This window comes from Protopterus annectens, chromosome 16.part0 (assembly GCF_019279795.1).
Source record: "Protopterus annectens isolate FY-2018-M chromosome 16.part0, PAN1.0, whole genome shotgun sequence".
Lineage (NCBI taxonomy): Eukaryota > Metazoa > Chordata > Ceratodontiformes > Protopteridae > Protopterus > Protopterus annectens.
The window spans coordinates 725,719,665-725,733,334 of record NC_056750.1 but is presented as its reverse complement, the minus strand read 5'-3'; the positions used below and the strand labels follow the sequence as shown (position 1 = coordinate 725,733,334).

At 38.9% G+C, this 13,670-nt stretch overlaps 1 protein-coding gene across 4 annotated transcripts in view; it reads right to left on the bottom strand.

Annotated features, from left to right (window-relative positions):
* BRINP1 (BMP/retinoic acid inducible neural specific 1) overlaps positions 1-13,670 on the bottom strand; it is a 1,471,690-nt gene that overhangs the window by 529,705 nt on the left and 928,315 nt on the right. For all 4 annotated transcript variants that reach the window (XM_044058041.1, XM_044058038.1, XM_044058040.1 and 1 more), the window contains exon 4: positions 9,123-9,292. In XM_044058041.1, coding sequence (XP_043913976.1) covers positions 9,123-9,292 — 170 coding nt within the window. The remainder of the gene's footprint in view (positions 1-9,122; positions 9,293-13,670) is intronic.

Sequence of the window (13,670 nt, the reverse complement as noted above, 5' to 3'; positions counted from 1 at the left end):
GCTGATTCATAACTATATTAGGAAAAACCTGAGGGGGGTGCATGCTACCCCTTTCCAACAAAGCATTCCTCCAACATGGTTAATGAATTAGTGAGGTAGTAAGCTTCTTGTTGGTACCTAATGTTAAAAGCACATCTAAAAACTCTATCTCTTCCAAAGAAGCGTTCATCGTAAATCTCAAAAAATCTTTTGTAAATTCTAAATAATCAACAAAGCTCATCAATTCAACATGATCACCTGTCCACAAAATCAAAAACATCATCAACAAACCTCTAGTAAAAAAGAACTTGATGTTCCCAAGGATTTTCTTTACTTAGAACATATTTAGTTTCCCATTCCGCCAAAACTAAGATGGCATAACTGTTAGTGCAGGGTGTGCCCATGGCAACACCCTTCCGCTGTAAATAGAACATTCCATCAAAACAGAAAACATTATTATTCAAAATAATCTTAAGAAGACGACACAGCTGAATCATAATACTTTTGCCCAACAATAACATCCTGTAATTATAATGATTAATAGAGGTTAAACCCACTTCATTGGGAATAAAAGTAAACAAGTTTGTTATATCTAAGGTAACTAACAAAAAGTTAGAAGAGGGGGTATTGTTATGTAAATATTCATAGAATTGTTCAAGAAAATGCGAAGAATATTTTAAAACTGTAGGTGTACTGTTTACAATAATTCTCAGTTGTTTCTCCACACATATAGAGAATGGTTCTGTAATCCAATCAGCCCCTGCCACTATGGGCCCCAAAGGGTGATTCTCTAAAGTTTTATGTATCTTAGGGAAACCTGATGGAATGTTTGGATGTTCACCTATAAAATAATCATAAAGTTCTTTGAATATGCAATTGGACATATGTAAATCATACAAATCATTCTTAATCCCCCTGTATAACCTTTCTTACAGTGTTTTTATCAACATAAGCAATGTTACAATGGGATTATATGAACTTCACTGCTGGACTTATATTTGTTTTTCCCAAATGTGATTCGAGCAACAAAAAAGTGAATGTTATGCAACAGTCTTCGGTGCTGTTAGACTCTAATGGGCAAGAGCATTTGAATTCAGAACAGATTGCCCCATTGGAGCACCAGTCCAAAGAACTCAAGGAGTAGCCTGTACATCCAGGAAGGAAAGGACTATGGGGATGGAGGGAGGGAGCGAATACTGAAGAAGTGAAGACAAGAACATCTACCATTACTGTAAAATTTTACACAACTGTACTATGTTTGTACATTCACTGCTGCAAATTCGGGAGAGTGCCAAAGCTCAAGAGGAAACCTGGGAGTGGGAAGGCAAAGAAGAAGAGTCACCTAAGAAGCCATGGAGAACAGTACTAGCAAAACTTGCCCTAGCTCTAGAGATACTTGTAGTGTTTACTAAAGGCATGCACAAAAGACCAGGTAGCTGCTTCAAGAATAGCATTAGTATCTAAGTCCTTGAAAAAAGCACCAGAAGATGCCACTCCTCTAGTAGAATGAGCCTTGACTGAAGAAGGAAGCCTCTTGTCGTGAAAGGTGTAACAATATGAGATAGCCCTAGAAATCTAAAAAGAAATAGTTTGCTTGGATACAACCAGACCCAAAGACCTAGGATGGAAAGAAATAAAGAACTGATCAGATTTTCAAATAGCCTTTGTCTGATCCAAATAAATTCTGAGTTGCCTATGCATGGCCAAAGTATGCAGCACTCTCTCACTGTCAGATGGTGAAGAGGGAAAAAAGTAAGCAGATTAATAGACTGATTAACGGAATGCTCATTAACCACCTTAGGCACAAAAGAGGGATTAGTGCATAAGGACACCCCGTTCTCATGAAAAATCAAAAAAGGAGGATGAGTCATAAGGGACTGCAACTCAGACACCCATCTGGCAGAAGTAAGAGCTAATAACAGAGCAGTCTTTCAAGAACAATTTGCAAAGGAAGCTGAAACAGCAGGTTCAAAGGAGCCTGAGTCATCTTCTCCAAAACAAAATTAAGATCACAGGGAGGAAGAAGAGGCTTCCTGGGAGGTCTAATATTAAGGACACCTTTGAGAAATTGTTTAACCTTGCATCTAGAAGCTAAAGGAGGAGATAAAGGTAGATAAGAAGAAAGATGCTGATAACTGTGCCTTAATAGAAGATACGAATAAGAGAAAACCAAAGGAACATCCACAGTAAGTAGGTTTAGGTTATGAGACAGACACCAAATATAAAACCTCTTCCATTTGGATAAGTAGGATTTCCTAGTAGCAGGTTTCCTGGTCTCCTGCAGGACTTGCAGCACGTCCTCAGATAAACGGTGACTATGAAGAATCAAAATCTATCACCCACAATGTCAGCTGAAGCATGGACAGGTGGGGATGGATGAGAGATCCCTTGTCTTGTGTGATTAGATCCGCCATTTTAGGTAACTTGTGAGGATTGCCCCTGGCTAGATGCAGAAGTACAGGGAACCGGTGCTGTTGCAGCCAAAAGGGGTAAAGAACAACAAGATTTTGGGAGCATCCTGTTGAATTTTGAACAGGACTTTTGGAATGAGAGGAAAGGGAGGGCATGCATAAAGAAACATCCCCCTACAAGAGAATGAGAGGTCATCCATCTTTAGGACCTGGGACTCTGTCACAGAACACAGGAAGTTGTCTGTTCAGAAGGGACACAAAAAGATCCACTTGAGGAGTACCCAACTGGTGAATAATGCCCAGAACCACATCCCTGTGAAGCATCCATTCTTAGGACTGAGTTAAGGACCTGCTCAGAGTGTCTGCCATAATGTTTTGACCAGAAGGGATGTAAATTGCCTGAAGAGTCACTTGATACATGACAATAAGATCCCATGCCAACCGGCAAAAAAGGCAGGATTTCATTCCTATCTGTTTGTTGATATACCACATCACTGTGGTATTGCCTGTTAAAAATCTTGAGAGGACCTGGAGAGAAAAGAGCTCTCATCTCTTTGACACTGATGTGCTCTCTCGGCAGGTGAGGTGACCACATCCCCTGTACCTTTAGGGAAGTGAAAGACACCTCCAACCCACGTCTGAAGCATCTGTGAACAATACCTAAGAGGAAAGAGTGGGATAAAAAGGGATCCCTGGGTTAAGAGACAACTGCTAAATCTACCAGTGAAGCTCCTGTCTGACAAAAGGAAGAAAAGGAACTAGAAAGTCTAGAGGATGTGCATGTTGAAGCCACACTGACATCAGAAACCACTGAAACTTTCTCATGTGAAGTTTGGCCAGAGGGAGCATTGGAATTGTGGATGTCATGAAACCCAGACCTCTCAGAAATTCCCTGGCAGTAATGAAAGCCAGAGGAACAAGTGTGTGAAAGAAAGAAATGAGAGTTAAGGCCTTCGGAGAAGGCAGTGATGCAATCATAGGTACCAAATGAATCCTGCAACTCAGAAAAACATGATCCTGAGAAGGAGTCAGAGAAGACTTTGTGAAATTTATTGGGAACCCCAGGCTCTGGGGAAGGGAAATGGCAAAATGAAGATTTTGCATAAGATTATCTGGACAGGATGCGTGAGTCAACAGATCGCCTATTGTAAGGAAATATTTTGATCCCTTGAAGTCTGCAAAAAGCAATCACAGAAGCAAGGCACTTGGTGACCACCCTTGGGACAGTAGAAAGGCCAAAGGGCAAAGGAGAGGAATGAAAATGTCAGGAAAAAACACAGAAATGTAAGAGCTTCCTGAAAAGAGGATCAACAGATCACCTAAGTAAGGAAATACTTTGATCCCTTGAAGTCTGCAAAAAGCAATCACAGGAGCAAGGCATTTGGTGAACACCCTTGGGACAGTAGAAAGGCCAAAGGGCAAAGGAGAGGACTGAAAATGCCAGGAAGAAACACAGAAATGTAAGAGATTTCTGAATTCCTGAAAAGAGGATGGATTGGAATATGGAGATAAGCATCCTTGAGATCCAGAGACACTATATAGGCCTGAGGAAGCATTGCAGGAAACAATCTGAAGGGACAACATCTGAAAGGAAGGCACTTTTAAAAAAGTGTTTAGATGAGAGAGGTCTAGACTAGGTCTCCAATAGCCCTCTTTTCTTTGCACTACAAATAGTCTGGAGTAGAACCCTTTCCCCCTTTGGGACACAGGGACCTCTTGAATAGTACCCTGAGTCAAGAGAATTTGTAGAACCTCTAGAAAAAAGGGACACTCTTCCTGAGGGGCTGAGGAATGCCCATAAAAGAAGGGTGGGATTTCCAGACCATGAAGTAGCCCTAATGAATGATCAACAGAAACCAATAATCTTGAGTGTCTGAAGCCAAGCAGGAAGAGGAAAAAAAAGGCAAAGGGGAATGTGGCTGGGAGAAAATGGATAGTTATACTGCTTTGCTTTGAAAGGATGGCTTCGGAAACCCTGAAAACTGAGTAGCCTTAGCAGGAGGAACCCATTTGCCACTTTTTTTGCATTTATTAGAAGGGCAGAAATGTCTACAAACAAAGGTAGGCTTAGCAGGATAGTTCCTCTGAAATGTAGGCACAGGAGAAACAAAAACATGTTTAAGCTGCTGTAAAGCCTTACTCTTATCCTGAAGGGACTTAAACCAGCAGCAGCTTCCCCAGACAAAAGTTTAGAATCCAGGGCAGCATCCATCAACTTAGCTTTAATATCATTATGTAGAGGCTGGAGCCTAGGCCAAGAATATCTTCTCATAACTGAACCAAAAACAGCAGCTATAGAACAGGCATCTGCCACATCACTACATTTAATAGAATGACAAATTACTTGAGAGGAAGTCCCTAGCAAGGAAAGAACAGACGTTTTATGCTCAGACTCAGGAAAATCAGAAATAAGTTGACAGGCCTGAGAAAGAAGAGCCAACACATACCTAGACATATAGGTTCTATAATTAATAGCCCTAGAACCTACGGTACCAGAAGTATAAGCCTTCTTACTCGGGTGTTCCATAGTTTTGCTATCTTTGTCAACTGAGACAGCTTATCAGAGGCTACAGAGACCACACAGAAAGATCAGTTACAGGACATTTATACAAAAAGAAACAATCCTCAGGCACCCTATAAAAGTTATTGGATTCTTGGGAGCAGGATGTAAAGAATCAGGAGCATTAGAGGCATTGGAAAAATCACCCAGCAAAGCAGCCAAAACAGGAGGAATAGACACAGGTTTAGGAGACTACAACTGTAGCAACTCATAGTGCCTCCTGTGGATATCAGAGACCTGAGCACAATCCCACTTAAAAAAATCCATCGTAGAGTGTGTATCCTCAAAGGAAATTTCCCCAAAAGGTGCATCAGGACTAATAGATTCCCCCTCCTCTGACCCATAGTCCAAAGGAGAAGGAATCTGAGCAGAATAAGTCATGGATTCATCATCAGAATCCAACTCAGTCTCAGATAAATCCTGTTCGCTAGGCCTTTTAAGGGGAGTAGAGGACCAAGGAGGAACAGGAACTGAAAGCCCTTAAGGAGGCTTTAAAGACTTTACAGCAGAAAACAATCCCTGAGTGAAAGCCTGACATTCGCTTTGAGGATCCACAGGAGTGGAAGAAACATGCTTAAGTTTTTGTTGTTTTTATTAAGGGAACATCCCCTCCAAAAACTGAGAAGACTCAGACGCAGGACAGTAGTCTAGAATGGTAGTAGGAATATCTTCCCCAACTAAAATCAGATGAACTCCCCTGATCCCTTCAGTAAAAGTCAACCATGGTTCCCCCCTGAATGTCCGAGACAGACGCCTGCAAAATCTCATCGGAGGTGCTGCCAGTTGGAATCTCACCTACATCCAACACAGTCCAGTAGAGGAATCTGACAACACAGCTGGGTGAGCTTCCAGGTTTGTGACAACCTCAGGAGAAACACCCGCCAGAGGCTGGACAGTGAAAGATTCCAGTTGTACCTTTCTCATCTTCTTCATCCCTAACAGCTGACACTCAGGGCAGGAGATTCCATCCTCTGTATCTTTAGAAAGAAGCTTAAGATGCCGGTTCTCAAGATACAAGGAAAGGGAAGAAAGTCTATTGCGAAGAGTTTTTGGAATGACTGTCTGGCAAATAGAACAAGACGTATGGTCAGGAGATGATCCTAGACAAAAACGGCACGCATTGTGTCAGTCGTTATAGGGAATCTGTCTCTCACACTGGCATTTACCATTCCTGGATGACATTAACCCCAAAGAGCACAAAAAAGCAAGAGAAAACAAAAACCCTAATGGTGCACTTATCTGCATTGGAAACTGGTGTAGGTAATCACTGAGGAACGAAAATGTGTTCAGCTGGCAAAACAGATGCAGGTGAACAGACCGACGGCGAAAATACACATTCGGAATGGCGGCAAAGAAGTTCTGTTTATGATAAGTCTGACCGTCACCTTTATGCCCTGCAGTACACAAGGAGCATTTGAATAACATTCAGGCATCCTCTAAATGCAATAGGAAGTCTTTGGTATACTGCCTGGATGACAGGCTTCCATGGCAGAGAATCCCAAATGTTAAGAATACTGCACCAGTTAATGTAAGGGCATTTAAATTGTTCTAATATATCAGAAATAACAATTTCTTTATGCATTTTGTTTGTGACATCCCCACTGCCAGGAAATATAGCCAAAGCAGTTTGCACAATGGTATCAGCCCTGTGGAAAATCTACACATTTCTGCAGTCTGAAACAGTGAATGCAGAAACACCAAAAAAAGAAATGTCACAACTTTCCTGTTGCTAATATTTCAGTAGAATGGGACTGCCTGGTGGGTCATGTATAGACTGCATTGTGGACAAGAAGATGAGATTTACTTTTGTTTTCTACCGATTCTCTTTCTTTTCTGAATTTGTGTGACCTCAGACTAGGTGTATTTAGAGATCAGGGGTATGAGTGACAACACCCATATGAGGGCATTAGGGGGAACTGCTCCCTTCAAAAGAAAATAAATCAGTAAATAAATATGTTTATATTTCTCAAATGTCACTGCTTTGTGACTGCGACCTCTCAATGATTTAGACCTTTCAGCTTAGATTAATTGTGTAAATGCAAGAACTTTAATTTTTCACCATGCCAAGATGTGAAGAACTGATTAGGCACATATTTTTAACATTTGCCAAGTCTAGAAATATTTGTAACTCTCACTTATATGTACAGACATGTATAGGTGTGTGTTTAGGGGCATCACTTGCATCCCAGTGCAAAGATAAATACTATATATGTTTTTCTTTTTTCTGGCACATGCCCCTAAACTCTCAATATAAGATTTGGAGAAATCATAATTTACCATTTTTACTCCCATTTATACCAGCATCGTCTGCACATTTTATTTACAGCTTCCATTTTCTTTGAAACTAGTAAGTCATCAATGAGCTCCAATATATTTAAACATTTCAACAGATCTTCTTTGGAAAAGGGGCATTCAGGTCCCACCTTAAATAGTAAACTATTATAGGTAAATATGCATCTCTACAAATTTAACGATAAACAATTCTTAGATCCATTATATAGACACACTTGTTGCTAACAGACATCCAATCAAATTTTTGATGAGGACATAACTTTTGTCTCTGTTTTTAACTAACAATTACTACATAACGATTAACTTAAACTATGTATGAACAACACATGATGCCATAGTAGACATTTCCCCCCAATCTGTTATGCTCTTATTTACTCTTTTGTTTCCAAAAAATCACTGATTTTTAGCTTCCTTAACTCTACTACCACCAAAACATGGCTCCCAGGGGCTATTGTTGTTGTTAAGATTCTCTAATGCAGTTTTCTAAAGGGCAAGGTTAGAACACAGAAGTTATGAAATACATTATCATGGAATCCTGCTCAAATATAACTGCATCGTCCTAAATAATGTCTCAAATAACATTTCTGTTTTGCTGCTGTTAAAAATAGCAAGACATGAAGTTTTACATATTTTGTAACTTCATGGGTGAAAAGCATTCTACAGTAGCAACAGAAACAGCAGGCTAGATGTCATCTGTGAACATGAAGTCCACTAAAACATGGAGTCTCGGTAAGTAATGTAATTACAACTACAGGTCCCTTATAGGAACAATCACAATACAAACAGCAAGGTTAAAAAAAGAAAATCAACATCAAAAGATAAATGAATAAAGACTACAGAACACAGTCATCTACTTGTGCAACTTATAGAAAAACAGTTGTGAAAAAATGGTGCAGCTACTTTACAAAATCTGACCTCTTGTTTCTCATCCTCTCATCATAAATCACATGCAAAGGCAAACATAACAATGACAGCTTTTATTTCACCTAAATTATATACACAAATACCAAAAGATGGGTCATTTATGTAGTAGTGAAGAACTACACAGTTACCCAAAATTCTTTCCATCTGCTAGAAATGCTTCACTGGGGCATGCGTTTAGCAGGATGTAGGGTAGGACAGTAGCTTGTTTTAATCCACTAACATTTTTGTACCTTAAAATTAAAAACAAAAGACAGATTAACAGTTATGCAGGGCATTCCAGTTTGAGTATTGTGCAAAAAAAAAAAAAAAAATGGTGATGCTGATACAGCCTAAGGACGCAATTACCAAAAGTCATAATTTTCTTAATCATTATCATTGGTTTCTGATGTGTTGGCATTGTAAAGGATAGAACATTTTACATGAAATGTCAGAGTCCATATATAATTTACTTCTATTTCTCTTTTGCATCTTCATATTAACAGTTCTTGCATATGGCCCAAATAAGCAGCATTTCTAAAAATGTAGATTTTTTTCAAAACATAACTAAAACAGATACCTTGACCATGCCTGAAATCATTTAGGCTTTGGCCCACTGTCTAATTTATTTCAGTCTACCTTCACTCATTAGCTGTCCCTAATATTTCTGAAGCTTTTAATTTCTGTACAGGTTTTGCTGCTCAAACCTAAAATTATTTTCCATACCAATAGACATGCGTTGAATGGGCATGCCTTTCCTTGAAGGTTGGGCTGGCAACTCGACACCATAAAAACTAGCTGCCAGTCATTAGCGGACCGGAGTTCTGCTGTGGCGACCCCTAACTGGGAAAAGCCAAAAGACAAACAACAACAATAACCAATAAACTTTCATATTGATCAGCTTTACAAAGCCGGTGAAATAAATCTTCCAGAGTTTAGATTCATACTTCAAAGATAAAAAAAAAATATTTGTTAAATACCTTAATGGCTCCTGTTGAGATCTGTATTTCATGAAGACGCCTCATTGTTGCATCCCTGTCAATGAAGTATGATGATGCAAGTTGATGGAGAGATTCAACACTTTGGGAGATATTTCCAGATTTTCTGTCTAATTTTGATTTGTCCATGTACATAGTAAGTGCCTCTTCACCTGAAAAAAAAACAAAAAACTTTGAGCTTGTATATTTAATGAATAAAATATAGTGGGTGTTAAATGCATTTACTCACTTATTAAATTTACCAATGACAAAGGTCTGATGAGGATAATATCATTTTAAATTGAAGACCCAAGTCACCAAACAAATACTATCGATACATGAAGTAATTGCTTGGTTTGCTACAATTTCAAACGAGCACTATCTCTTTAATAATAATAATAACAACAATAATGTATATTCTAGTTGATATCATGCTTTAATTTCACTGCTGCTGAATACTGCAGATACCGCAAAATAACTGGGTCTAAAATGGACCTCCTTTTACTGTAGCAGATTGCATTTATTAGCAGCCATCTTATAATGTTAATGTTTAACTGACGAGCTTAAATTCTGTCTCTTTTGCTCACAATGCATAATAGCCAACTGTGGTTTTGCTAATCAGAATCTACTTTACCTATGCAGGTAACTATACAATTAAAAAAAACATTTGTTTTAATTTGGGGAAAAGATCTTCATGCACTGTTGCTTTACAACTCTTATACAATGCTCCCTTAATTTTTATAATCAGTTCAGACATGGTTTCAATGCAAATGGTTGATTTATGTATATAGGAAAAGATACCAGTGTACAAGCATACAAAGCTGCAGTTGCATCTGAAAAAAAAATGGGGGTAGGGGGTCAAGCACATATAGGTAGGTTTTTGGTTTGTTATAAGGCATGCAGTCCAGGAGACCATTAATGAGCCTTGCCCAAACTCTCAGTAAATGAAGGCTGAGGTACTCAAACCCTGTATCACAGGAAGTCTATCATTAATAGCTCATAGCCTGAATCCTCAGCATCAAATGTCAGATCTGTACATATCCATGTGTGGGAAAGCCTCCTCACCTCCACATCTTATAGGTTCATATGTAGATACTAGGCTATCTGCCCTAGGGCATTTATAAGCCTAGCCAGAGTGTATTTGGCTTCCGCCTCCATATTTGATTAGCCTACTGTGCCTTTGTAAAGTAGGTCACAGAAGGTACCCTTTTAAGATTAGTTTACTGTGCCTTTGTCTAGGAGGTCACAGAAGAGATCCTAGGGGTGAATTTGCAATTTCCCATCCACGCGTCCAGATTTCACTTGAAGAGGGTCAGCGAGGGGCTGTGTCCAACATGAATTGGGATTCTATTCCAGAGTGAAGGGAGCCTCTGGGAAATGAATCTGTCCCTCCAGCATGTCCTATTTATTTTTGTGCTGAGGTTTAAGTCCCTGGAGCACGTAGCTCTAAGGGACTTGGATTTTTTGAGGTGGAGCATGTCTATTAATTTTGGGTTTGACATGGCTTTGTACATCAGGCATAGATCACCTCTGAGTAGATGGTAAGCAACTGAGTAGAGCTGGAGTTTCTTTAGTCGAGCTGCATAGGACATCTGTTTGTAGCCCATGATCCTCTTGGTGAGATACTTTTGGGGTCTCTCCAGTTGCTGCCGGGTAAGGTACATCCCAAAAGGGGCATTGTATTCCATTATGGGCCTGATGAGTGACGAGTAGAGGGGCACAATGACCTCTCTTGATCTAGATACGAACCCATTTGTAATAAGGTGGGCTATATAGAAGGTCTTTCTAACCACTTTCGCAACGTGATTATCAAAGGAGAAATTACTATCTACGTTGGTCCCCAAATCTCTAATTACTTCTTCTGTACTTAATGGATTACCACCTATGTGGTAATTTGTGGGCACCTTGTTTTTCCCAAAGGGGATGACTATGTACTTTTTAGCATTTAGCTTGAGGCCGTGGCTCTGGCACCAAACATCCGTCTCTGTGAGACCCTTTTGGAGGATGCTTGTGTCAGCTGGAAATTTGATTATGGCCCCCAGTTTGCAGTCATCTGTGAACTTTGTCAGCCATAATCCCCCCGTGTTAGCCTGAACCTCAGAGAAGTATATACCGAACAAGAGAGGTCCCAGAACTGAGCCCTGTGGGACGCCACTTGTAACTGGTTTGGATTTGGACATGGCACCTGCGATTCTGACCATGGGTTCTATCTCTGAGCCAGTTTGCAACCCATCTTGTGACATAGGGGTTGATATTTAAGCTGGTAAGCTTATTTATGATGCCCGAGTGGGGTATTGTGTTGAAGGCTTTTGCGAGGTCCAGGTAGGCTGTGTGGACTACCTTACACTCATCTATGGCTTTGGTAACTGTTTCAAAGAAATCAACTAGGTTTAAGAGGCAAGATCTGCCCTTAACAAAACCGAATTGGGTAGGGTCCAGTGTCGGGAGGCTCCCAATGTCTTTGTTTATGAGTTCCATAATAATACGCTCCATATAGGTATGGTTATAGTGGTTTTTTACCTTTACAACACACACTTACAGGGTTTTGAATCAGGGAGGGATAATTAGGCTTGAAATGAGTCACAAGGGCAGGTAGCCTAGTACCAATCTATGAACCTATGAACCTATATGTACATCAACTTCATGGTTACACATCTGTGAAGTTGTAACAGCATCCATTGAGTACATAAACCCAAGAAGATCAATGCTCAGAGTCGACTGCATGTATAATGCAAAAACAATACATCATATGATTCTAAACTTAGCTTCTGAGTGCAGAATGCATCATCTATATTTTAAACATCACTCATAAAGCTGTGTTTTGTATTAATGCAATTTTTTTTCTTTTTTGGTGGCATAACCTAATATTTGAAAGATATTATTGGAATTAGAACTTTAGCGCAAATGTACTGCTTGCACTGCTGTAGATGCTGCCTTGATAAATAGCTTTAAATAAAACAAAACATCACCACATATCTTCAGTGAATTATTCTGGACTGCCTGTTACAAATCCAGTTGAATAAATGGACGTTATGTTAATGGAAGTTTTTAAATTAGAGTGCTACATGATACTGACACTCAAAATAAATATTATAATCATGCTACATCAGTGAATTGATTAAGTAAATTGTCCAGGATAAAAATTAGCCTTACAGGTTCAGCAGAGTATTCACAGACTACCAATAATACAAGACCACAAAGGAAATAAAACTTTTTATTGGACTAATATGTTTTCAGTGCTGTCATCAGTTGCCTTAATTGCCTTTGTCAAATAACATCATTAAGGGACTACAAAGGAGAAATGAATCTTTTCAAAGCTGAAACAATGATTTCCAATAAGGTAAATTGCAATAGTTTCTGTGCTAAAGATGAGAAGGACAGAAAGCATATTTTCAATAATGAAACATAGGGTACTGAGTATAAATAGGGGGTCTGAAACAGTAAACAATAAAGTGCCAACGGCACAATCAAAGTAACAGGATTAACGTGTCAGTGTCTTATACAAAGCTAAGTTAAAAAGTGCAAAAGCACTGGTTGCTGAAGATGTTCTATCAAGCAAACACTACCAGTAATATTTAACACAGCTGATATAATTATATTATTCAAATCATCAACATAACTGGATCGGTAGTTTGTGATTGACCTAAAAGAGTAACACTGGTTTGCCATACAAATGGCTTACTATGGATATATTTTGCTATGACCATATTTTGCTTATTACCCCTTCTGTTTTTGCTTCAAATAATGTTACCTTATCTTTCACAAACTCAGGTACAGTATATGTCTGCTTTGGTTCATGATGTTGAATGCTAACACCAACCCCTCTCCAAAAAAAGGGAAAAAGAGTGAAAAACAAACATTGCTGTTTTCCTTTAAACTCGTTTTTTGTAGGAGGGCAAGCCCCCACCCCTGCACCCCAAACTTATCCATCTCTCTATATATGAATATGTACATATGTATATACATACATATATATATATATATATATATATATATATATATATATATATATATATATAATTATATATGTGATACACACACACAAACTCTGAAATCATGATACATCAGAGGAAAGGGAATATTCAGTGAAATGCCATCCATTACTTAATATCCATGTCTTATTCCAGTCCAAAAGTGTGGGGATCTGTTTGTGTTCTGCTTAATTCATCTAACAAAGTTTTTTTTTTCTGAGAATGAATGTAGGAAGCTATTAAAAGCATGCCTGATTCAGTGTATGTATCCTAAGCAATCACTGCTGCTTGCTCAGGGGTATGAATTGTTTCATCCCCATGTGTTTAGGTATTGCATCACTGTGACCGTTTCTGTTATTAGGTATAAGACCCAGCTTCCACATCTGGCTTTATCAACTTACTGTATTGTTTCATAGGTAAATATTTATCCTAATTTTTTTATATTAACAGAACTGGAATAGGGATACTCATGATTTGCAGTGCCCCTCTACCAGTAATATTGCATTGCCTACTTTGATCACAATAAGCAATAAGAACATCTTGTATTTCAGTATAAATTGAGTATTTTCTGTTACTAGCA